Consider the following 26,825-nt stretch of genomic DNA (forward strand, 5'->3'; position numbering starts at 1 on the left):
TCAGGATTTGTGTCTGGGAGAAGGAGAAGCCAGACTCTTCAGTACCAAGTATACGGGAAGAACTGGTTTTGGAGGCAATCAGTCTGATTGGTTAACTGGCAACCAATGGGTTAGCAAGGGACAGTGTTCTGCCTGACAACAGTCAGCGATTGTTCCTGCTGGGTGATGTTTCTGAGAGAACCTTAGAAGTGATCAGACTTCAGAAGTGAAGGGAACTGTTTTCTCTCTCTACTACCTGTTGTCTGTAGGTGGAAGCTGAAGATCTTTAAGTGTATGTAAACCAACAGCTTGTTGCTCTTCAGGGGCTGAAGTAAAATAACTTTTTTTGAAAGCAGTGAATGTCTAGCATATCCTTTGCTGTGAACCCGAAATGATGCTGAGTCTGCAAGGAAGGTAGACAACCTTGTTTGAGAAGATCATATCAAGCCTGGAAGAAAGGAAGTACCAAACCGGAAGCCTGAACTTCAGAAAGACACTGTCTGGAAATAATCCCTGTGAATCAAACATCCCTATAACTTTATTTTATGAATATTTTCTTTCAGTTTCCACCACCATTTACCCTCTATATTGTTTGTCTGTGTGTGTATATATATATATATATATATATATATATATATAAAAAAAGTGGGGGAAGTTAGAAAGGAGCGGTGAGGGGGGGGGGGGGGGGGGGGGGGGAGAGAGATGGGTAGGAAATAATGTTATGGGCCAGGGCCTAGAAATTCCAAAGTATATTATGAAGTCCACCTGATCTACAACCTTTCTTTTGAATTTGGCTAAGATGAGCACAAGGACCTTCCCTTCAGGTGAGATTCAACAGTCTTCCTAGAAACTTTAATCAAAATAAGCTTTATTCTAATAACCCAGTTGACTATATATTTGATAGAATTCTTATCAATTACAAACATAAAGATACCCCACAGCTACAGTACTTCATGTATAACACTTAATGAATTCCCCCTTAACTGTTCCAATTCAAAACAAAATCCTATAAACCAAAAAACCCTTTCCAAGGGCGTGGCCCAGCACTCTGCATTCTCACTTGAATGAGGCTGGCTTTCCCTGAGATTCTGACCCTGTCTCATCAGCAGGTTTGAGCTCTTCCGGAAAGCAAACTATATCTTTTAAATTACCAAAGCAGGTAGCTATAATCAATGCTTGTTTTTACTGGAACAGATATTTAAAATGAAAGAGAAACAGGCCAAAACACTTATTTTCTCTGTCTGTAGTCCACAGCAGTCAAAACTGAAAACAAAAGTAAAACAAAACCTCACAGCCACAGCTCAGCTCGACCCACAAAACGAGATCACTGAAGCAATGTGATAAGACAAAAACCTTTCTTAAAGAATCACTCCCATGACAATAGCCAGTTACATTTTGTGTTTGTTTAATTAAAGATACTGGGCGGGATTCTCCCAACGGGAGACTAAGTGCCGAAGCTGGAGTGAAAACCGGAGTGTTTCACTCTGGCGTCGGAGGCCGCTCATCGCCCCCGATTCTCCCACCCCCGGGGGGCTAGGAGCGGCGCCGCGTCATTTACGCACACCGGGCTGTGGCGCCGCGTAAAAGCGGTGCCACATAAATTATGCGGCGTAACTGACGTCACCCGCGCATGCGCTGGTTGGCCGGCGCCAACCCGCGCATGCGCGGTTGCCGTCCTCCCCGCGGGCCCCCTGCAAGAAATGGAGGAGTGATCCTGCGGGCGGCGGAGGAAAGGAGTGTATCTCTCAGAGAGGCCGGCTCACCAATCGGTGGGCACCAAATTGCAGGCCAGACCCCTTTTGAGCTCCCCCCCACCCGCTCCCAGCGTTCACGCGCTGTTCACGCCGGTAGCGACCAGGTATGGTTGGCGCCTGCGTGAACACTTCGTATTGGGCAGGCCGCTCAGCCCATTCGGGCCGGAGAATCGCCGCTCGCCCATTACAAACGGCGAGCGGCGATTCTCCGAGTGGCCTGCCGTAAATCTCGGCACGCCGTTTTAGGGGGGGGTGGGAGAATCGCGTGCGGGTGCCGGGGCGGGTCACGCCCGGCGCCCCCACAATTCTCCCACCCGGCATGGGGGGGGGTGCTAGAATTGCGCCCACTGTTCTTAATAAAAGATTACTTGTGTTTTGAAGTTACAAACCTGGCGGCTGTAGTTTATTGGACTCAATCAACCAAAGACCTCGGGTATTTTTAAAAATAAAATTAGAGTACCCAATTTTCTTTTCCAATTAAGGGGAAATTTAGAACGGCTCTGCACATCTTTGGGTTGTGGGGGTGAGACCCACGCATACATGGGGAGAATGGCAAACTCCACACTGGCAGTGACCCGGGGCCGGGATCAAACCCGGGTCCTTGGCGCCGTGAGGCAGCAGTGCTAATCGCTGCGCCACCGTATCGCCTGTGACCTTGGGTATTTAAATAAATCTAATTTCACTGGTGTTGCGACTCTGGGGGCAATGGGGCTGGAATTGACCGGGTGCCAGCCCAGGGGGGTCATAACAATATATCCTTACTAATCAGATGGATTGACTTCCATCATTGGCTGCATCTATTTTATAGGTTTAGTTTTGCACGGTTGAAATGTTTGAGATTTCAAGAAAGCATAAACACTGAAAGAGCAGGTTATTAGATTTTTTAAAAATTCAAATGTTGCACCTCTAGTAAATCATCCCCATCATTATCCATCTTCTTGCCGCATTTCCAGTGTTTCAGGAACCATTTCAATTTCATGTAGAGCAGGAAGAGGTTTTGTTTGAACTGATCAGCTTCCTTTACAAACAGGTTTTTCTCCTGGCTCCAGAATTTCTGCTCAAGTCTGCTCTGCAAATTCAGGCTCTGCAGCTCAAAATCTCTTCGTACAAGAGCTTTTTGTTGCTCCTCTTTAAGCTGTGGAAAGCAATCAGAAACACCAGTGAGAAACATAAAACCCTTAATTTAAATTAACAGCAAACCAGACCATGTACGTCTTCTATCAGCAACTCGTATGTTTGTGTCACAGTTCATTGCTCTATATCCTCAGCATAAAAGAACAGCTGTTAAAACTGATATGCCCCATTAATCTTATCAAATTCAAAAGTACTTGCTTGAGTACCTCAAGAAAAAAAATATTTTAAAAAGTCTTTCCAATTGTTCCATTTAATCGTCAGATATGGTATTGGATGTGCTAGTTTGGAGCTGTGGAAGGTGACATGTAACCCAAGGCTCTGTCAATGCCTCCATGTAACTAGGAAATTAGCAAGCCTGACCCAAGCTGACTCATGCTCTAATTTCCCTAGCTTTTCCCTGAAGGCCTGTCCCTGAACGCCTACATATACAAATTGTGCAACTGCAGAAATATGGTATTTTTTCCCCCCAACGATTTTCTTTCTAGTTCTTCTCATTGTTCAAAGGGTGCCAACAGCCGTGTGGTACCTCAATCCCTGCTTAACAGTAGGGAGTGGTAGCCACAGTCTTGCTTTTCCAGTTTAACACCCATACTGCTTTCCTAACAGTCCATTCAGCAGAATCCGGATATTGGCTTTACACCATCCAATCAATGCAAAATTGTTATTTTCTTTTGTAGAATCATAGAAGGAGGCCATCTGACCCATCATGTCTGTGTTGGTTCTTTGATGGAATTATCCCAATAGAACCACTCCCATGTCATATAATTTACAGTGTAGAAGAAGGCCATTCGGCCCATCGAGTCTGCACCGGCTCTTGGAAAGAGCACCCTACTTAAGCCCACGCCTCCACCCTATCCCTGTAACCCAGTAACACCACCTAACCTTTTTGGACACTAAGGGCAATTTATCATGGCCAATCCACCTAACCTGCACATCTTTGGACTTTGGGAGGAAACCGGAGCACCAGGAGGAAACCCACGCAGACACAGGGAGATTTTCCCTGCAAATTTTCCTCATCAAGGTTTTACCCAATGAAAGAAGATTCATGAGCTGGCAAAGATGAATTCTAATAGATTTTACATGAGATATACTGTACGAAACATTACGTGAAACAGAAATGAGTAAGTACGGGTTTGGAAAATTCTAGGAAAAAGCTACATACTGGTTGACTGACGTCTAAAGGAAATATAGGCCAAACGGCATTACTTATCCATGATTATTTTTGCAAAAAACAGCAATGAATAGTCCAAACTCTGGTCACTGCAGGTTGTGGAATTCCAACTCTACAGGAATTACATCCCTCAATAGAAGTCCAATTTGCTGAACAATACATTTCATGTAAACAGAATTGAATTCAAGCAAGAGATCTTGAATTGACCAATACTTTGCTCCAGATCTTCAAAGAGTCTCTAAATTTCCTCAGCTAATCTTAAGGGTGTCTGCTCCATTCACTAGGAAGTATTATTGCTGACAATAGGATTCAGTCATGCACCTTCCTTCACTACCTAGCAAAACTAAGTTGCTTGGATCTTGGACTTGACCTGCCTTCATCAAACTTCAATCTGTCTCCAGAGTGACATGTTTCCAGTGAAAGCATGGGCATTGAATTTTCAGGATGGCGAGCGTTTGACTTTTGCCTGCGCTTGTCAGCAGATCCATCCGCCCTTGGAGAATTGTCAGCCAATCAGATTGGCCCACAGCACTGCAGTGGCCAAAAGAGGTACTGCAGCGTGGTACCTGAGCTTAGGTTTCGGGACCGCACTTCACAGGGGCAGGAGGGCAGGGGATGCCCTGGGGTGATGGTGGAGGCGTGGTGGAGGGTGGGATCTTGGTATGGTGAGGTAAGCCGGGAGAAGAGGCTCCTACGCTGAAGGCTAGGACAACATTTACTTCTACCAACTATATCCAACTTTCTCTCACAGAAGGAAGAAAAGATTGAGACAGGCAGATGGTAAACGGAGACACACCAACAGCGATAAGTGATGTTGGTAGCCAGCCGTAGGGAATAACGTAGAGGCAGAAAAACTGCAAAACCTGAAAACAAAATGCAAGAATAATGCTCATTAACATGCACATGTTTGTCAGTCTTATCAGAGCATCTATTGAGCCCTAGCTGCGAACAAGCATTTAACAATCAAAGCAATGGACAGGTCTTCTTTAAATGTAGAACAATCCAGTAAAATTCCCTGCAGAGTGAAATTTTGGACTTAAGAAAATGAGGCAAAATAGTGAAATGTTCTATTTGTGAACGTGCCCATTCACAAGTGAATATCTTTAAAAAAAACAGCATGTTGAATAGATGTTCCAAGAAGTGTCAAGTGTGTGATGACACATTGCCTGAACAAGATTTATCCACTTTGTATGTACATGAGGGATTTAATTAATGTTATTTAGTCAACAACTTCAGAATTTAAACAGTTGTGATTTTTAAATACTAACACTTAAACATGCTTCAGTACTTTTTTGAGTTTCATTTCAAAACTCAAACTCCATTTCATGGGGCTGGTTTAGCACAGTGGGCTAAACAGCTGGCTTGTAATGCAGAGCAAGGCAGCAGCGCGGGTTCAATTCCCATACCAGCCTGCCAGAACAGGCGCCGGAATGTGGCGACTAGGGGCTTTTCACAGTGACTTCATTGAAGCCTACTTGTGACAATAAGCGATCATTATTATTATTATATGTGAAATTAATAATTGTTCTTTTTAAACTGACCTGTGACATTTTCTGTTGAAATCTCACCGCCTCTTCATTGCGAAGTTCCCTTTCCTGAACAAGCTGCTCCTGCAGCCCTCGGATAGTCTCCTTAGCTTCAGATAAATCAAGTTGCAGTTCCTTGACCTGGTTAAATGAGGATTTACGGAATTAGGAGTTGCAGTAGGGCCATGAGGAAATTTTCATAGGTTGCCTTTTCTCCCCAAACTATTCTCACATTGCCATACAATCTCAGTCAGTGAAGAGGATAGGATAGTGCTGCCTTTCAGATTTGCACCAGCCTCTGCAAAGTGGTTCTAAGACAATACAAATGAGTGATAGTACGCCTGCTGAGATAACCCTTCGCATTTAACCACCAATTGCGAACTAATAGCAATTCACGGAGCAGATGTGATGTGAAAATTGTAATGTGAGCTCTGAACATCTGAGCTGAATAGTTGTGTGGCTATGAAGGCGTAGTTTGATGCACGGATAGCCACTTCGGTTTTTGGGGGGGGGGGGGGGGGGGGGGGAGTTGATTTTCCACTACATTCCCAATGCTGTGCCATTTTCCGCTAGCCTTTTGGCAGGTTGAGAAAAGCTGTGGTGAAAAATGCACCCCGGCCCCCGCTGTAATCGGGTTCCCCATTTTAAATGGGAACGAAAGTCTGATTTCCTCTTGCACACCATTTTCGTCAGGTGGTGCGAGTCTTGGAAGCCCATTAAAAGCACAGCAGGTTTGGGAGTTTGTGAAGAAAATGGAAAGCCTGCTGGGGATTTGCAAATATTCTCAAAGAAAAGCATGAAATAAATTGACACTTTCAAATATCACTATTAGGTGCTGTGCTGTAAAGTAGATGGGTTTTAAAAAAAAATAAAAAATTTTATGTACCCAATTCATTTTTTCCAATTAAGGGGCAATTTAGTGCGGCCAATCCACCTAACCTGCACATCTTTTAGGCTGTGGGGGCGAAACCCACGCAAACACGGGGAGAATGCGCAAACTCCATACGGACAGTGACCCAGAGCTGGGATTGAACCTGGGACCTCGGCGCCGTGAGGCAGCAATGCTAACCACTGCGCCACTGTGCTGCCAGTCGTAGATGGGTTTTTAATGCAGCGATTCATCACAGAATCTGTTCTGCAAAGATAAGTTAACCTTACATTTACCAGCTTAGTGTAATTGTTCACATGCCAAATGGTACTTCTTGAATGAGGAAAGTACAAGTGTATCAAAAACGTTTTTTAAAAAATGTCACCTGCTGTAATGCTCTGACTTAAATCAAAAAACTGCTTTTGACAGTGGAAAAAAAATGGTGCGCATCCATTCCCCTTCCATTGGTTGACAGGCACGATGCTTTGAAATGGAAATGGTTACCTGTTTTGTTAGTGGAGCTGGAGACTTTTGTTAACTATTGCATTATTAATGCTTGACTGGGTTTCAAACGCTTCAGCTCCGCAGGTGGTATTATTGATCCAAGAACCGTTGAAAGTTTTATGAGCCTCATAGAATATGTCTTTGTTGTGGTTTCTTGTTTGTTTACAAACCTAATAGGCACTTAAAGGATTGCAATTCTTTTTTCCTCATGGATTGTGTTGGTCTAGTATCAATGATAAGGAGTTTGAATGCAGGGCTTTCTTCGATTGTTCGAAGTTTTTCCAATTAAGTTAAAATAATTGCCATTCCATGACTCCCGAGAACTGCACTTGTGCCTACTTGGATATGATTTTGGAGGAACAATTGGGGGGGCGTAGAGGTGGCATGGGAAATGTGAGGGGCATGGGGAATGTGAGGTGGCATTGGTGCAGGTGAAAGGTGAGCTGAGAGGGCCTTTGAACAGTGTTGGGAGCTGGAGTGCTGTGTGGGAGAGCCAAGGTGGTTCTAGAATCTAATTGGTCCGTGTTCAGAAACCCACACTCCACATGCACTCTATCGTGGCTTGCAAAATGCAATGCAAACCCAACCTTGTGTGAAAAGCCAAAATTCCCTTCTAAAGTCATACATGGGTGTGCATTTTGCGAACCGCCGAAGCGTGGAGGTCAGGTTTTTCTGAGCCCACACAAGAATTTCGTACCTGGTGTAGAGGCAAAAGAGAATAAAATCAAGTGCCTGCAAAATTATCTGAAAATGGAAAATCAAAATTCAAAATCCTTTTGAATAATGCAAATCTCTTTTTTTTTTAAAAAGAGAGAAAAGCAAAATTCAGCAACATTATCATTCATTTGCTGAGGGGATGCCTTTGAGTATGCAAAAAAACACACTGCATTCAAAGAGCTGAGAACAACATTAACCAACTGTGTACAGCAGAAATCAATGAGGGAGAGTGCATCTGATTTTCAGTAAAAGCTGATTCTTGATTGATGATTCTTGGAATATTCCCTAATTATTTCTTATATCGAATTCTTTTCTCATTATTTTAATGGCGATTTACCCATTTATTGAAACTCTGCTGAGATAGACGAGAGTAATTTGAACATCTACAATCAGCATGTTAATAAGGCTGTGAATTTCGTCCTTTTAACGCATCCACAATAAACTGGAATTTGCAACATGAAACTGTGGAATAATGAAAGTTTCCCCTTGGCAAATCTGTTTGGATACTAGTTTATGCAAAAATTAATTAACCCTTGATTATTCATTTAAATATGGCAGGTCCCCCATATTATGAGTATGAACTCAAAGGTGGGTGGGAAAGTGGTGCGGTGGGCACCTGCTCTAATTGACATGCACCCGCCTTGTGGGAAACATGCTGGTTAGGGACATGTAAAATCCACCCCCGGTTTCTCTCTCCACAGATGCTGCCAGACCTGCTGAGTTTTTCCAGAACTTCATTTTTATTTCAGATTTCTAGTATCTTGCTTTTATTTTAGTGCACATTTACTCGAGGCTTCCAAAATTCAGACCATGAGAATTCCTCTGCATTTTCCTCTCGTTCAGCTTTCTTTTGAGGATTTGAGGATTGATGAGAGGCCTGGTTACATTATAAGTATGATGGAATGTACATCATCTGCCTGGCATGCATGTGACAATGCTCAAAAGCTTGAAATCATCCAGGACAAAGCAGACACTATACTAGTGGCTCAGTTGCTGGACTCAATGTTCATTCCCTCCATCAGTGGTGTATTATAGCTGTTGTATGCACCATCTACAGATGCACTTCAACAACTTGCCAAGCTTATTTCAACAGCACATGCCTGTCGTGTGCTCTACTATTGAGACAGACCTGAGCAAGAATGTGTGGGAACACCATTCCACCCAAATTCCACTCCAAGTCACAGATCATCATGACTGGACATATAAGCTCTCTATAATGTCTGATATTGTTGTGACGTTCAATAACAGTGAATGTTTCAGCATTTGGTGCCATTGGGATTGGAGGATCTGGGCAATATGTTTGATTAGGGGATGACTGTGCTGTAGGGTCACTAAGGTATCAAAGTATGTTGCACAACTTCATTAAATAGAGAGGAAACCTTGTGGAACAAGTGTACAAGAAACTTGGCTGGAACCAATGGCAGAACAAGCCACCTAGCAAAAGTTCAAAGATAAGCTGCAGGCAGGAAGAGTCATAAGTGAATGGCTCCAATGGGAGAAATAAATGCGTTGGTAGGTTGCTGTGTTTAAACCATTTGTAAAATAATCCGGTGAGCTTGGTCTAATTTATCTCCAGTCAGTTTCCTAACATGTGCATTTAATTTACATCAGTTGATTGAGCATACACAAAGATAAGAATGGCTATCTTGTGGGTTGTATTGCAGAATCTGCCTGTTTGACAGGAGAGGCCGATCAACAGGAACAGGAATGTGCCAACTTCGAGCATGGTAGAGGCAACTTTCATTTTGTTTATGGCCCCTGCTTCCAGGATCTATAGAATGGCCTTTGCAAATCCGTTCAAGCGCCTGAAGCTGTGGACCTTCCTCATGCATAAATTTGCTCCCCCTTGCAATGTGAAGCATGGCCTGTGAAGCATTGCCTGAGAACACTGTTGAGGTTTGGAGGTTTGAAGATGACAACACATTTAATCACCGAGATCCAACGCCACATCCCCACACTTTTCATTCTTTCACGGTATGTGGGCGCCACTGGCCGGGCCAACATTTATTGCCCATCCCAATTGCCTTTGAGGGGGCATTTGAGAGACAAACACATTTCTGTGGATCTGGAGTCACATATAGGCCAGACCAACTAAGGACACAAGTTTCATTCCCTAAAGGACATAAGTGAACCAGATGGGCTTTTATGACCAGGTCATCACCAGGCTTCTAATTCCAGATTACTACTGGATTCCAATTTCACCATCTGCCGTGGCGGGATTCAAACCCGAGGCCCCAAAGCATAATCCCGGGTGTCTGGATTACGAGTCCAGTGGCATTAAAACTATTTCATTATCTCCCACTGTTCAGCGAATCAACTAATATGCATTGCAACTTCGCTGCAAGCTTGTTTTGGGAACAGGATTTTGAAGCTGCAAGTGAATTAATAGCTTCAGATTTCACTATGGTAGCAATAAAATCTGCCTTGCAGCATTATGAGCATGCATGTGAATCTGCAAGATGTATAGAATTGTTGGAATATTTTTTATGCAGACTTAGTCAAGTGCCAACATGCTGAGAGAAATCTCTGTAAGCATATATATCTCATCACCTTTGTCTCGGTATTCTTATCTTGGTGCTTCCCTGGAGACTACCAAACCTACATTATTCAGCTATTCCCCAGTCTTGTGGATGTTGGGGGGGGGGGGGGGGGGGGATCACATACATTCGCCCTTTCCATGTACCCTTTCCATGCAAACTTGACTAAACTCTTCTCCTTCCCCTGCTTCAGCAGCACCTCCAAGAAATTGAGTGTCCCTTTCCCCTCGACAAAACAGAAATCATCAACATTTGCTGTATCATATTTTTGAACTGTCCAGACGAATCTTCCTTTTTAATAACAGCAGCAGCAGCCCTGAAAGGACAGCTATTGAGCAGGAATCCCAGCTTCCTCACATGAGCCCCAATCCACAATGGGACTCCTTAAAGGTGTTAGGACAGCCTCAGATTGCATGAGGTCAACCTTTCCATAAACTGCGGAGAGCAAACCTTCTAAAATCTGGTCCCGTTGCTTCAGAGCCAGGACTGAAAAATCTAGCCTCATAACCATGCAATCACCATGCATCACACCTTTATGTTCACCTATGATTCATCCTTCTAATTGTCTTACAAAGGAGATGATCCATGATGGGCATAACTCACTGACCTCCAGATCCTTGCCCAAGTAGCTATCTCTCATAAAGGGAGTCTATTTAACCAAGAGTGGTATCATACAGATTGGCACATTCTGTACATGTCAACTGTGAGCCTGGGTCAGTAAGATGGGCTGTAGCATTGCAGGTGCTCCGTATGCAAGATTCACTAATCTAGCACAACTAGGGGATGAAACCGGGATTTAACACGTTCGAATGGCAGAGACACTGGACGGACCAGAAAGCTGAGAATCTTCTGTACACTTTAATTTTAACAAAATGTTTAAATCCACAGCCCGAGAAACTGATCATTATAGAATGTTACAATTAGCATATTAAATTTCAGAACACTGCCATGCTTACAATCACCTCGTCCAGGAAGTTAATAGCCGATCTCCCATGGCATTGCTCCCGAGTGGTGTGGAACATGATGAATGTTGTAACAATTAGTGCTAATCTAACATATCCCTTCCAGATCATTGCGCAGGTACACCTTGTGGAGATATTGCCTAAATAGCTATTCTTCTAAGTGAACTACAGGGTAATTCTGCTTACATAGACTTCTATGGTCAACTAGAGGATGACCGTTTCCTTGATGATTGGCATTTGGCTTGGTTCAATGGCGACCTTTGATCCGGAAGCAGAACAATAAGGAGCATTTGTAATTTCTTTAAAATATCTGTGTTTCTTTAAAATGCAACTGTTTTCATGAATTTTCGGAAAAGACTTTTAAGAGATTGCATCAATTGCAAAGTGATCAACTGTAATTTTCTGGAATAATAGGAAGTACAGGTCAATGTGACTCTTGACCTGGAAGCAGTGCCATTAGGACGGAAGTTAAGAAAGAAGTTGTGTTGTTGGCTGGCACAAAGGAGAGCTGCAGACAAAAAGGACAGCTACAGAGAAGCTGGAGGATGAAGGCACAGATGCAGACACAAAGAGGAAACAGGCAGAAACAGAAAGAGGAATACCTGTGCGGAGAAGAAGCAAATCGCTCTTAGGGAAAGGTTAGTTTTGCTGTTTGGGAGAAGACAGATGATCTTGGAAGTAATATAGAAGCTGGATAAGCAGGTCTTATGCCTAGAAAGTTGAGTGAATAGCTTGGACACGCTAAATTGGACACGGTGTTTTCGCAGAAGCGGCCCAACCGTGAACCTGAGGGATTGAAGAGTGGGGTGAAAACATATGGTGCCATTGTGGAGGAGAAGGGGGGCACCTCTGTGGGCCAAAGAGTGCCAAAATAGAGGGACTCCATCCCAAAGCTCACTGGGAGACTGTCAGCGGCATGAAGAGGCATTTAATTGATCTTTGAGCACCCTTAACCAAGCATAGTGCAGAATGACACCGGTTTAATCACCACACTGGCTGAGGTAGTTCCTGGAACTTACCCCTTGGCCTTGCCCAGTAGGAATACCGTGGCAGAGGCCATGATTAGCAACTCTCAGTAGACTGTAGCAAAAGGTGCCATCCATGGCAGTCGACACACTCCTTAGATATCTTCGATCTTATCTTTGGTTCATGCTAAAGCAGCATGCCCCCCCACCCCCCTTTTCCACTAAAACCAAATGTCTCCATGTAGGTTCGGTTGTAAAACGTGAAACCTTACAGCTTGTGCACACTTGAGCAATGAGGAGCCTGCCATTATTCCCAATCGGTTTTAAATTACAAATATTTGTCCTTGGAAAACAGTAAAACCGGACTTGAAAATGCCAACCAATTAACCAGTACTCTTACAAAGCCAATCCAACAAATTGTGGTCACAATTCAACAGCTACACTCAAAATTTCCACGTCAAGCTTGAATAACTTAAGAGGAACACATGCCAGGACGGGAATATCTGCAGTCTCTCAATTAATCACTGTAGAAATTCATCCAGTTTTATTCACCAAGAATTAGACTTTTCACCTTAAAGGGCATAACTTATATAACATATGAGAGGATGAATACACTTTGTTACATGGCATAATATTGCTTATAAAACAATGCATCTTCTCCCCGACCATGAGTAGCCCCATGGGAGATTTGCTTTTTATATAATCACACTAATAAAAGTGGATATTGAGAAATATTATATCTCACATTATTACCATGTCATTTTATTACTGACATAGATAATTTTATAACTTTACCTCTGTAGCATAGGAGTCGCTGTCCTCGTGGCTGTAGATGTTGTATTCCTTATCGGTATACTCCTTGGAATTTTCCCGGTACTCCTTGGTGTCGGCATTGGTCACACAGATCTCCAGGGTATGGCTAACATCTTGCTGCCAGTCCACTTGGTCCCTAAAGTCAGGCTGCTGCATGCATGGGCAAGTTAATGGAAACAAAACAAAGGATAGGGAAGAAACAAAGAAACAAAAACCGGGTATAGTAAACATTGAAAAAACTACAAGACAATGAAAAGTATGAAAAGGAAAAACATCTTTATTACAGTGGCATATGAGAGTGTCGTAAACAGAATTAAAAAGACAATGAGCAAAATTATGGGCTGATGTGTTTGAAAACAAAAAGAGAAAAGAGAAGAAAAAGTGTGCAAACACTAGTTGCGGTGCACATGCAGTGAATGATGCAGGGATTAAACCAGCAACATGCAGGCAATAGAGCTCTGATTCAATTAAGGGCGTGCATGCACTTCGTGGGAACATTCTTGGGAGCAATAAAAAAAGTTGTAAACCCAAATCGACTAAACTACAAAAGCATCTGACCAGTAAACAAAAATAAAAGCCAGTATCCAGTTTACATCACTTGTCTGATAGTCAGATTGTGAGATCACACACCTATTTACACAAATATCCCATTGCAAATGTTTTATCCAGCGCTGTGGGAGGGTGAAACCTTGGTAAGCAGATTATTCAAATGTTTTGTGCTAAGAAAAAATGGAATTGTCCCAATGTTTGACTCACACCACATGAATAACATTGTGGCCTGAGAATTTAATGCTGAAAATCTGCTTGATCAGATTTAAATTAAGTGACTGAATTAAAAAGTAGATAATTATAAATCCCCTATTAAAAACATCTGCGAATCTCTACGTTTTTTGTTTTATTATTTAACATCTCAACGATGGCAAAGAGGACTATCGTGGTTAAAACAACTCTGTCTTCAGCTCTTTTGCTTTCCTGATCTTTTTTGGGAAGGTACTACATATTTTGGTCACACTGTGAATGCAGGAGGAATACGTTGATGCATTATGGTACTTTGTGCCAAAGGCTGATGCTTTATTTTCTAAGGTTACTTGATTTTTAGCATTTCTTCATTAAATCAAACATTATATTTAAAATACCCTTTATCTTTACAAATTTTCTGCTATGCTCTCTTTTGCTGTGATACAATTACATTCACTCTCGACTACCTTGCCTAAATGCTGTTATTCATGTGGTCTCGACAGGTTATTTTGAACATGGGAGTGACCATTCTTCAATGTCCACAATGTTCTTGAAGCCAATGTCCACAATTGATTTTCAACACAGACCACCCGATAGTGATTAAGAGCACAAACTGTAGATGATTTTTCCATTCTTAATAGATCATAGTGCCTCAGCATAGCACCAGCTAAATTCAGCCAACGGTACACAGATCGTGGATTGAAACTTGAGACTGGAAATGGACCTGTGCTGCTCACTCGAGTTCAGACTGCCCAACAATCTGGAGAGCTTTCTCGAAGGGTAGCATCCTTCACTGCAGCATGTATGAGAGTGTGTAGTCCGTTATTCCTACAACTATTCCATCCCTGATCAGTTCAGATTTTAGGTCTCTGTATTTGCAGCCTTCAACTATCCTGTACAGAGCATTAATGAACAACTCAACAGGCTCTCCTGGCTGCTTGACAAGTTTGTTAAATTTTGTCCTTTTGTAATGAACTCCAATTGGCTTTATTGGTTGGCCAATTGGAGTATGAGCTCCCTCAATGATAGCTCATTGAGGGGGCCCATATAATCACCTGTGTAGGCTTTGTGAGAGAGTCTTAAGTTGACTGGACTGCTAGCAGCACTGTTTGTAGCTGCTCCTGTAATATCGTTATTGTAAATATATATTGGTGTGGTGACGGAACTCCTGCCTCCTGTGGATTACTACACCTTTCAAGCATTTTCTTCCTTCTTAGATTTAAAATGAACAGCGAATGATTTTACTACTTCTACAAATTTAGCAGATGATTCATTGATTCCTATTCTAGCAATAACATCATTCGCCATCAACCCTACTGAATAAAGCAATGTGTTAACTTGTTCAGATTCTGTCTTTTTATCCAGACCTGAAGCAATCATGTATCATAGAATCATACAATTTACAGTGCAGAAGGAGGACATTCAGCCCATCGAGTCTGCACCGGCCCTTGGAAAGAGCACCCTACCTATGCCCACACCTCCACCCTATCCCCGTAATCCAATAACCCCACCTAACCTTTTGGACACCAAGGGCAATTTAGCATGGCCAATCCACCGAACCTGCACATCTTTGGACTGTGGGAGGAAACCGGAGCACCCGGAGGAAACCCCACATAGACTCGGGGAGAATGTGCAGTCTCCGCACAGACAGTGACCCAAGCCAGGAATCGAACCTGGGATCCTGGAGCTGTGAAGCGACTGTGCTAACCACTGTGCTACCGTGCTGCCCTGTATCTAAAGAATCCTTTTCTCCGAAGTCTCCAATAATGTGATTGATCTGGGCCTTGGAAAGCATCCAAATTGATCCATTTCTGATCCATGGTTAAAATATTTTGATGTGTAGGTTCAGCTTCAAGTTTCTGAAATTCAGATTTGCAGCCAGAGGGTTTACCTCCTCTTGCCAATTTTGACAGGCCCCTGCTGCAATGTCACTTGTCATCAGCCTTGAAAACAAATTTAAACAATGGCTGATTGGATCAAATAGCTACAGACTTCTATGTCTCAGTGCTATGCAATAGGGTCGTGAAAGCTCAGAATCCTGGTCTTTAAAGCAGATTGTTTAGTTGCACCTTTTCCAAATGAATTAATTATCGCCCCCTCTTTTTTGAAGCGAGTTCAGATGCCAAGTGTTCAGGCACCAACTTGGAAATCCTATTTTTCTGACAGTGAAACAGTAATTTCTGACCACGGAACTATATTTTCTCAGGACTTGCTGGAATTTAGAAGTTTTAGTCCACTCCTGCTAGGTCTGTTGATTCTACACTCTAGAAATTGGAGCTGGACTCCTCAGAAATCCTATGCAGTCATCTGCTGCAGTGAAACATTTTAAAATTCTGCCTTCAGCTTCCAAGCCCTTCTTTGGAGCTTTGCCTGATGATTTTCCTCTGCTTGTCTGCTTCTCGAGCTTTTCTTAAGTTCAAAATGCTTCAAATTTTTCTTTAGTCTTGCAGGATTTTATTTTCTCTCTGCCCTTTTTGCAAAGCTTTGGGTTTTTTCCATTCACTGCCGCCACATTGTAGGGTGTTGGATACTGTTTGGTAGGTCTTAATGAAGTCTTTATAGGTTAAGCAGGTTAACTGTATGCATCTATTAACTTTAAGTACTATGTACATATATACAGTTTATGTACATATATACAATAAGGGGATTCAAGCTGGGAGCTGTCCCCAAGTTTGCTTGTGCACATGGCTCTGTCCATCACTAGACTGACAGCTTGGTGTGGGTCATGAGGTTAGGAACAGTAGAGGAGAGGTCACCCTGTTGGGAGTTGTCTATAGACCTCCGAATAGTCCCAGAGATGTAGAGGAAAGGATTGCAAAGATGATTCTTGACAGGAGCGAGAGTAACAGGGTAGTTGTTATGGGGGACTTTAACTTTCCAAATATTGACTGGAAATACTATAGTTCGAGTACTATAGATGGGTCAGTTTTTGTGCAGTGTGTGCAGGAGGGTTTTCTGACACAGTATGTAGACAGGCCAACAAGGGGCGAGGCCACATTGGATTTGGTACTGGGTAATGAACCCGGCCAGGTGTTAGATTTAGATGTAGGTGAGCACTTTGGTGATAGTGATCACAACTCGGTTATGTTTACTTTAGCAATGGGCAGGGATAGGTATATACCGCAAGGCAAGAATTATAGCTGGGGGAAAGGCAATTATGATGCTATTCGGCAAGATTTAGGAGGTATAGGATGGGGAAGGAAACTGCAGGGGATGGGTACAATCGAAATGTGGAGCTTTTTCAAGGAACAGCTACTGCGTGTCCTTGATAAGTATGTACCTGTCAGGCAGGGAGGAAGTTGTCGAGCAAGGGAGCCGTGGTTTACTAAGGAAGTTGAAGCACTTGTCAAGAGGAAGAAGAAGGCTTATGTTAGGATGAGACATGAAGGCTCAGTTAGGGCGCTTAAGAGTTACAAGTTAGCCAGGAAGGACCTAAAGGGAGAGTTAAGAAGAGCGAGGAGAGGACACGAAAAGTCGTTGGCGGATAGGATCAAGGAAAACCCTAAGGCTTTCTATAGGTATATCAGGAACAAAAGAATGACTCGAGTAAGATTAGGGCCAATCAAGGATAGTAGTGGAAAGTTGTGTGTGGAATCAGAGGAGATAGGGGAAGCATTAAATGGATATTTTTCGTCAGTGTTTACACTGGAGAAAGACAATGTTGTCGAGGAGAACACTCAGGTTCAGTCGACCAGGCTAGATGGAATTGAGGTTCAAAAGGAGGAGGTGTTAGCAATTTTAGAAAATGGCAAAATAGACAAGTCCCCTGGGCCAGATGGGATTTATCCTAGGATTCTCTGGGAAGCCAGGGAGGAGATTGCTGAGCCTTTGTCCTTGATCTTTATGTCGTCTTTGTCGACAGGAATAGTGCCAGAAGACTGGAGGATAGCAAATGTTGTCCCCTTGTTCAAAAAGGGGAGTAGAGACAACCCTGGTAATTATAGACCTGTGAGCCTTACTTCGGTTGTGGGTAAAATGTTGGAAAAGGTTATAAGAGATAGGGTTTATAATCATCTTGAAAAGAACAAGTTGATTAGCGATACTCAACACGGTTTTGTGAAGGGTAGGTCATGTCTCACAAACCTTATTGAGTTTTTTGAGAAGGTGACCAAACAGGTGGATCAGGGTAAAGCTGTTGATGTGGTGTATATGGATTTCAGTAAGGCGTTTGATAAGGTTCCCCACGGTAGGCTATTGCAGAAAATAAGGAAGTATGGAATTGAAGGTGATTTAGCGGTTTGGATCAGTAATTGGCTAGCTGAAAGAAGACAGAGGGTGGTGGTTGATGGCAAATGTTCATCCTGGAGTTCAGTTACTAGTGGTGTACCGCAAGGATCTGTTTTGGGGCCACTGCTGTTTGTCATTTTTATAAATGACCTGGAAGAGGGTGTAGAAGGATGGGTTAGTAAATTTGCAGATGACACGAAGGTCGGTGGAGTTGTGGATAGTGCTGAAGGATGTTATAGGATACAGAGGGACATAGATAAGCTGCTGAGCTGGGCTGAGAGGTGGCAGATGGAGCTTAATGCGGAAAAGTGTGAGGTGGTTCACTTTGGAAGGAGTAACAGGAATGTAGAGTACTGGGCTAATGGCAAGATTCTTGGTAGTGTAGATGAACAGAGAGATCTCGGCATCCAGGTACATAAATCCCTGAAAGTTGCCACCCAGGTTAATAGGGCTGTTAAGAAGGCATATGGTGTGCTAGCCTTTATAAGCAGGGGGATTGAGTTTCGGAACCACAAGGTCATGCTGCAGCTGTACATAACTCTGGTGCGGCCACACCTGGAGTACTGCGTGCAGTTCTGGTCACCACATTATAGGAAGGATGTGGAAGCTTTGGAAAGGGTTCAGAGGAGATTTACTAGGATGTTGCCTGGTATGGAGGGAAGGTCTTACGAGGAAAGGCTCAGGGAATTGAGGTTGTTTTCGTTAGAGAGGAGAAGGCTGAGAGGTGACTTAATAGAGACATATAAGATAGTCAGAGGGTTAGATAGGGTGGACAGTGAGAGTCTTTTTCCTCGGATGGTGATGACCAACACGAGGGGACATAGCTTTAAATTGAGGGGTGAGAGATATAGGACAGATGTCAGAGGCAGTTTCTTTACTCAGAGAGTAGTAGGGGTGTGGAACGCCTTGCCTGCAACAGTAGTAGACTCGCCAACTTTAAGGGCATTTAAGTGGTCACTGGATAGACATATGGATGAAAATGGAATAGTGTAGGTCAGATAGGCTTCAGATGGTTTCACAGGTCGGTGCAACATCGAGGGCCGAAGGGCCCGTACTGCGCTGTAGTGTTCTATGTTCTATGTTCTATGTATTTTCTTGCATCACTGTGTGGTACTCTACTTAGGTACCCTATATGTGCCGGATCTTTTATGCTGCAGGTCGGAGTGGCCATTCACTTCACCCTATGACTGTTTAGACCTTCACAAGTGCCTTGACCATTCACTCATCCATGTTATAGGAGTGGCATGTGCCAAGGGTGCTCCAGCTGGTGCTGCATTCTGTCATCCATCACAGGGGCATGTGTGTGCTCCTGCAACTCACCACCACCATCTCAAGATACAAATTGTAAAATGCATGATATATATGCAAGTCTTTCTCCTTTTCTTATTTCCTTTAAAATTGTTGCCTAGTTCCCTGTACTGTCCTGTGTCAACAATGAATAAATAGGAGTATTTAATTCTAGATAATTCCATTCCACTATAGTGACCAGTGTAAAAGAGTCCGTGCAGGAGACCCAAAATTACATCTTTGCTTACAGAGTCTGTTTGTTTTTCAGTTAATGGTAACCAGAATTTTTCTGGGTGGAACCTGATAATTCTCAATCCAGTCTAATGATGGTGCATGAAAGAAAAAAACAACAATAGACCTTATATGCACAGCACATACATGACTTTCTGGAAAATACATTTAAATAATCAAGTGTGACCTTTTTGGGCTTAAAACGCCAAGTGCTCACTGAGACTCAAATCCTAATCCCGTATCAGCTTTATATACTGGTCTGTGTTTTCACGGTTGATAGGGAACCTGATGGATGCAATTTAAGAAAATGCAAATGGCAATGCAGATATGCGGAAGTATGAATTAAATGTTTTGTACACCGAGGGAATTTGGGCTCTGATGTATAAAAACAGGTGGGCATTTTACAGGTTTGCAGCCTTGTTATGGAGATTCATGTGGCGACAGCGGACATCAGGAATTTGGGCATGAAGGACAACACGCTCAAATTCCTAATCTAAACTATGGAGCTCTGCAGCAGAGTATTAACGTGTGAAATGATTCGAGCACATTCTACAACCACAACACAGAAACAGACATAAACTTTATTGCAACAGGATTTAGAGCACTGAGATCAATCTATTTCAAGCTACTGGTAACTCCGTACAAACATGCAAATTAGGAGCAGGAGTAGGCCATTCGGCCCCTTGAGCCTGCTCCGCCATTCAATACGATCATAGCTGATCCGATTGTGGCCTCAACTCCACATTTTAACTACCCCCTTATAATTTTACCTGAAAAATATTCACTGACCTTGAGGAAGAGTTCCAACGGTTCAAGATCCTCTTGAGAAAAACATTTTTCTCATCGCTGTCTTAAGTAGGAGACCCCTTATTTTTAAACTATGTATCCTAGTTCTAGTCTCTCCTGCAAGGGGAAACATCCTTTCAGCATCTATTCTATCAAGTCCCTCAGGATCCCATATGTTACAATCTTCTAAACTCCAATACATGCAGGCCCAGCCTGTCTAATCTTCCTCATAAGATGACTGACACCTATGGGGAGGTTGAGTAAACCTTCTCTGAACTGCTTCTAATGCATTTATATAATGCATCTCCTTAAATAAGGAGACCAAAACAGTACTCCAGACGTGGTCTTACCAAAACCCTACACAATTGTAGCAAAACATCTCTATTTTAATATTTGGGCAGCACAAGTGGACAGCACTGTGGCTTCACAGCGCTAGCATCCCAGGTTCGATTCCCGGCTGGGTCACTGTCTGTGCGGAGTCTGCACGTTCTCCCCGTGTCTGCGTGGGTTTCCTCCGGGTGCTCCAGTTTCCTCCCATAGTCCAAAGATGGATTAGATGGTTAGAATTGGTTAGAATTGGCCATGCTAAATTGCCCTTAGTGTCCAAATGGTTAAGTGGGGCTACTGGGATAGGGCAGGGGCATGGTAGGGTAATCTTTCCAAGGGTCGATGCAGACTCGATGGGCCGAAAGGCCTCCTTCTGCACTCTTATGATTCCATGTATCAGGACACACAGTTCCCTCTGTACCTCCGAGTTCTGCAATCTGTCCCCATTTAAATAATCCGCTGCTTTTCTATTCTTCCTGCTAGTGGACACATTCACATTTTCCCACATTATATTGCCAAGTTTTTGCCCAGTCACTAGCTATCTACGTCCCTCTTAACGTCCTCTACACAACTTACTTTCCCAACTATCTTCATGTCATCAGCAAATTCAGTCGGTTCCTTCGTCCAAGACACCGATATACATTGTAAATAGTTGACGCCCCAGCACTGATCCCTCCGGCACTCCACTCGTCACATCTTGCCAAACTGAAAAATACCTATTTTTCCCCACTCTGTTTCCTGTTAGCTAACCAATCCTCTTATCCATGCGAATATGTTACCCCCTACACCATGTGCTCTTATTTTGCATGGAAACCTTTGATGTGGCACCTTGTCAGATGCCTTCTGGAAATCTAAGTACGCAACATCCACAGGTGCCCCTTTATCCACATTGCTTGTTAAGAACCCCAGTAAATTAGTCAAACATAATTTTCCTTTCACAAAACCATGTTGATCCTGCTTGACTCCATTGAGATTTTGAAGTGGCCCACTATAACCTTTTTTTCTTATAAATTTAGAGTACCCAATTCATTTTTTCCAATTAAGGGGCAATTTAGTTGGCCAGTCCACCGACCTGCACATCTTTGGGTTGTGGGGGTGAAACCCACGCAAACACGGGGAGAATGTGCAAGCTCCACATGGATAGTGACCCAGAGCCGGGATCGAACCTGGGACCTCGGCGCCGTGAGGCAGCAGGGCTAACCCACTGTGCCACCGTGCTGCTCACACTATAACCTCCTTAATAATAGATTTCAGCAATTTTGGCATGACAGATGTTAAGCTAACGCCTGTAGGTGCCTTCGTTTCCTCAAGAAATGAGCATCCAAAAGCTCCAATGCTTAAAACAATATAACATAATTAATAGTGACTTGGATCTCAAATGTTTAATTTACCAACTATAATTATTAGATCTGTTGAAACTTTACTGACAATTTATGACTATTTTTCCCATTCACATGCGTGCATCATTTTCTTGTACAACACACACTTCATTGGTACAAAGCTCCATGCTGATATAAGGTGTTGCAATGCAATGGGCTGTTAGCTATTCTGCAGTTAATTTCACTGACATTCAAATTGCGGGTTAGTTGAGAAAACTTTTATTATTTGTTTTGTTACTTCAAGTGTGTAGCATGACAAAGCAGGATGTTATCACAGGGAGTAAGAAGGGAGAACTGCGAGGAAAAATATTCTCTTACCGTTAAATCCGCTGCATATTCTTTCCCTACAGAATCCATGGGCAAATCCTGAGACATTGTTGTCATTGTGGACAGAAAGCTCGCCGACTCTGTTAGATGGGGTAAAGGGGACATGCCCCTGCTTTCTTCTCTGATGCTTTCGCCAAGGCGGTCAATTTTCTCAGTGACAGATGCCAACTCCGTCTTTAAGCCAAGAAGCCTTGAATTAATGGAACTCATTAATTTAGGATCATTGGCATTTGCAGCTTCATCGTTACTTTCATTGAAGGAGTGATTTGGCAAATCAATGGTTGAACAAAGCTTGGTGTCAGAAATTAAGCCACTTGTGTCTGAAATTAAGAGATCAATGACTTCAGTAACAAGTTCAGCTTGATCTTTAATGCTGAACAGAATCTCAAGGTCTTTGCTTCCCAACAACTTAGCAGTATCATCATTATCAGCAATTCTGCTGCTCCCACTTCCAGAGGTTCGCTCTTGAGTTTCCTTTGAATCAGTTTCTCCTCCAACAGGTACTTCTCTCCTGGGCTGGGATGAAGAAATATCTGCAGAGTCACTAATATCCGTATCAAGTTCTCGGGAACATTTCTGGCAATGATAGGATGCCAAGTCATAACGCTGAAGGTTTGAAACAAGCACACGATTCTCATATTCCAGTTTCTTGACTTTCCCATTGAGGTCGTTGATTTGGAGTCTTGCTGCCATGAGCTCTTCCTGGGAAGGTTCATTTAATGATGGACAACTATCTGACCACGTTGACTCCTGATTGGACTCAGATTTGTATCTATTCAGTTCATTCATGAGGTGCTTATTTTGGTCCTCTAACTCAATTAAGGATCGCCGAAGAAGCTCTGCCTCCTCTTCCACAAACTGAAGGTGACGCCGGAGTTCCGCAACATTCTCTCCAAACTCGCCATAGCTGGTGCTGGTAATTCCTAGCCGGATATCCTGGTTTGAGGATTCTTTCTCACCGTGACCTTTTAGGTCATCCATTTCAGCTTTTAATCCACGGTTTTCAACCTCCAATTCCACTGTCCTCCTGCTCAAAATGTTGGCTTCCTCCTCTACCAACTTTAGATGCAGTTTTAGCTCAGCTTCTCTTACATGAGGGGATTCTCCGATTTCACCAATAGTCATTGCATTGTCCAAATCACCATAAAGAGAGCTGTACTTCACCAATTCCTCTCTCATGTTTTCATTGTCCTTCACTAATTTGGTCAGCTTTTTGCACATCACAGCGGCTTCCTCTTTAGCAAAGTGGAGCTGGCATTTCAGATCAGCACTGTCCTCCTATTTTCAATCAAAAATAATTCATTTGCAAAGCAATTTAATTCAGAATATGTCATCATGCACTGCAATTTGAATTGCAAATTATGGTACATCAGACTAGCAAAATGTTACAGTGAGCAATGTTGCAACTTTTAAGGCACCACTGCCAACCGGGTTTAGCAGCTTCCTGCTCTGGGCAAATAAGTACACATTAAGGTACTTGCTGGTTGACGGGTGGGGAGGGTGAATCATTCCCTGGGTATTATTCTGCAAGTTCTACTGGTTAGCTTCGAACCGGCATTTGTAGATGTCTAGGAGAAACAGAACTGGGGGAAGAGGGGGGCGGGGGACAGCAGAGGGAGTGTCACCCTCCTAAATGAAAACACAAAAGCAGCATTATGCAAAACCTTAGCTGCAGCATTCTCAAAGGATAGAAAGTCTGTGCGATAATGTATGCAAGGAGCACTAAGCTGCAATCCAAGGATCATGGACTTGTTTTAACCCGCTAAACCTGAAAGAAACGGCTGCAAGCACTGCTAGATCATTACAGATTGCCCAATATTTCAAATACTGTCTGATATTCTAATGTGAAAAATGACTCTACTTTTAAACTTGAAGGCATACTTTCCTTTCCAAAAGACCCCTGGCACTTTCCTAGGTCTACTTACACCAACATCATCACACACTGATGGGATGGACGGATTACCTACATTTCTGCCAATGTTATCATTTAAGGATGATTTGATGTACAGTCTATTGCCAAAGGGCCATAGTTGTATTTTGAAAACATCTTCACAAGCAGCTTGCTTGTCCAGAAACAACTCCCGTGAAATGGTCTGACTGGTCCTCACCATGTTTTGAACTGCAGTAACAGCTGTAATACTTGTAGCAAAAACCTCAAGTATGGCATTCATAAGACCATTTTTAAATATGGACACAAATGCTCCATTTAACTGTGTCTGTTCATTTCAGTTTGAAAACCATTGTTTTACCAAGTAGACAATGAGACTAAAGCTCACCGAAATATTAACCTGCCACTTGAAGAAAATGCCTCCAATAGACTTTCCAATTACTCTCTTGTTACATTCGGTCTTTGCCGAAGGGGTTTTCTCTGTGTTTTACTTCCATTTAAATTTAAACAGATAAACTTTATAGCTATTTTACTGAGCTTGTACACATCGAAACAAAAACAAGGATTGTCAAAACACTTGGATGGATGCGATTTACCGGCTGCATCCTGCCGGAATGGGGGGGGGGGGGGGGGCGGGGGGGGGGGGGGGCAAACGTATCCAGTAAATCCTGGGAGAGGCCTCTTCCGGGATTCCCGACGGTTGTTACACCTTGCGAGACCAATGAGACAATGGGCGGGACCCAGACTTGCAGAGACTGAACTGGCTTCCATCATCGCCAAGGAGACCTCAACAGGGACCAGGCAGAATGCCACTTTGTGGGAGGGGAGGGGGGGGGGGAGGGGGTGTCGCCGAGGTGATCGAAAGCCACAGGGTAGCACCTTGGCACTGCCAGCCTGGTATTGCCACCTGGGCACCTTGACGGTGCCACCCAACCACTGCCAGGTGTCCAGGTGGCACTTCCAGGCTGGCGGGGGCATTGTCAGGGTGTCCAGGTGGCATTTTACCCGCACCAGGGATCGGGCTCAGGGGTGTCCTGCCCATGTGAGGTGGAGTCCTTGGGTCACATTGGTGTGTTGAGAGATCAGGTGCCCTCTTCCTGCACTGAGGAGCCCTCTCGTCAGAGCCCCTCAGTACAGGAAATGTGGCCTCGGCAGGGGCCACCTTAAGGCCCCCAAAACACCCCAGTGCCATTAAATAGCGGGATCGCTCCCCAGTGCCCACTAATCCCGTCTAGAGCGGGCTCTTCTTTGTTTGGCTAGATTGCTTCCGATGTCGCTTGTCTCTTGGGCAGTTGAAATCCTTGAATATATTATACAACCGCAACAATTGTATATGAACCCAATGATGTCAAATCACTGACACTGCCACCACTGAAATAGAACTGCCTCTGCACCTGTAGCACGGGCTTCTTCTCTGGTTTAGTAGCAACACGGCCTCCTCTTTTCTTCAGAGAGCTCTGAAAGAACAATAAAACGGAATGCTTTTATTCAAATTGTAACCATTTGCGTAGGGGCTCATTTCACAACATGTAAGCGGTTGCAAAACGACAAAGCCAGTGGGCCATACTAGCTTTCCAGAGCACCCATTTCAAAATGAGCTTGCAACCACATGCTGGGTAGTTAATTGAGTCACAGACCCTATTCCCTTCTTTCATTAAATCCTAATGCTTTAACATCATGTGCAAGCAATTATCTGTAATAAACAAAACCACTTAGTTAGGGAATACCAGTCAGTTGTAAACGGAACTGCTTATGCTTATTGAATGAAGAAGATGGAAAGAGTGACAGGTCGAGAACTTTATTTATAAAGCAATCATTCGCATAATGCTCCTTCCTGAAAAACAACATTTATTTATTTATTTAAGGTTTATGGGGATACTGAAATTTATTTGGTTTTCTGTCTTATCCCCATTAAAATACATTAGTCATATTGGATACAAAGCCACAATGCAAATATGCCACTTGACATGGCAATTTGGATTGACCCAGGATCAATTCAGCCCCACTTAATGCTGGACAAACCACAATTGTCTACCTGGGCCATCAAACTGGTCTGAATTGCTAGTCCCACTGAAAACCATGATGGGCAATACCAGGCTCCTCCTGTAACCTGCAACAGAGATCTTCAGAAAAGAATCAGTTACTGGAACTAATTGAACCTAAAGAATATATTAATATAACAATCTTTAGAGTCACAAGTAGGCTTACATTAACGCTGCAATGAAGTTACTATAAAATGTCCCTAGTCGCCATTTTCCGGCACCTGTTCGGGTACACAGAGGGAGAATTCAGAATGTCCAAACTACCTAACAGCACGTCGGGACTTGTAGGTGGAAACCGGAGCACCCGGAGGAAACTCACGCAGACACGGAGAGAACATGCAGACGCTGCACAGTGACCCAAACCGGGAATCGAAATTGGGACCCTGCCACTGTGAAGCAACTGTGCTAACCACTGTGCTACCGTGCTGCCCCAGAAAAAATTCTTGCCCATCCCTAAATGGCTAGGCCATTTTTGGAGGACATTTGAGAGTCCTTCCCTAATTGTTTATTGTTTCATGGTTATCCAGGAAGGTAACAGTGTATTAAATATGTGGAGAAGTACTTTGTACCGATAGCACATCCCAGACCTCCCTTTTCAGATGGATTTTCATTTCACCTAAAATTGGATACTCTAAATTTAAAAAAAAATACACAAATGCTTAA

The 26,825-nt window shown here is 43.2% G+C and overlaps 1 protein-coding gene across 3 annotated transcripts in view; it reads right to left on the bottom strand.

Moving 5' to 3' along the window:
* soga1 (suppressor of glucose, autophagy associated 1) overlaps positions 1-26,825 on the bottom strand; it is a 117,047-nt gene that overhangs the window by 49,198 nt on the left and 41,024 nt on the right. For 2 of the 3 annotated variants that reach the window (XM_038803430.1, XM_038803432.1), the window contains exons 4-8: positions 25,515-25,577; positions 22,224-23,510; positions 12,913-13,080; positions 5,580-5,705; positions 2,638-2,868 (exon numbers count right to left, since the gene is read on the bottom strand). In XM_038803430.1, the coding sequence (XP_038659358.1) occupies positions 2,638-2,868; positions 5,580-5,705; positions 12,913-13,080; positions 22,224-23,510; positions 25,515-25,577 (1,875 nt within the window). The remainder of the gene's footprint in view (positions 1-2,637; positions 2,869-5,579; positions 5,706-12,912; positions 13,081-22,223; positions 23,511-25,514; positions 25,578-26,825) is intronic. The other variant, XM_038803431.1, reaches the window with a different exon arrangement.

The sequence above is a fragment of the Scyliorhinus canicula genome, chromosome 7 (assembly GCF_902713615.1).
Source record: "Scyliorhinus canicula chromosome 7, sScyCan1.1, whole genome shotgun sequence".
NCBI lineage: Eukaryota > Metazoa > Chordata > Chondrichthyes > Carcharhiniformes > Scyliorhinidae > Scyliorhinus > Scyliorhinus canicula.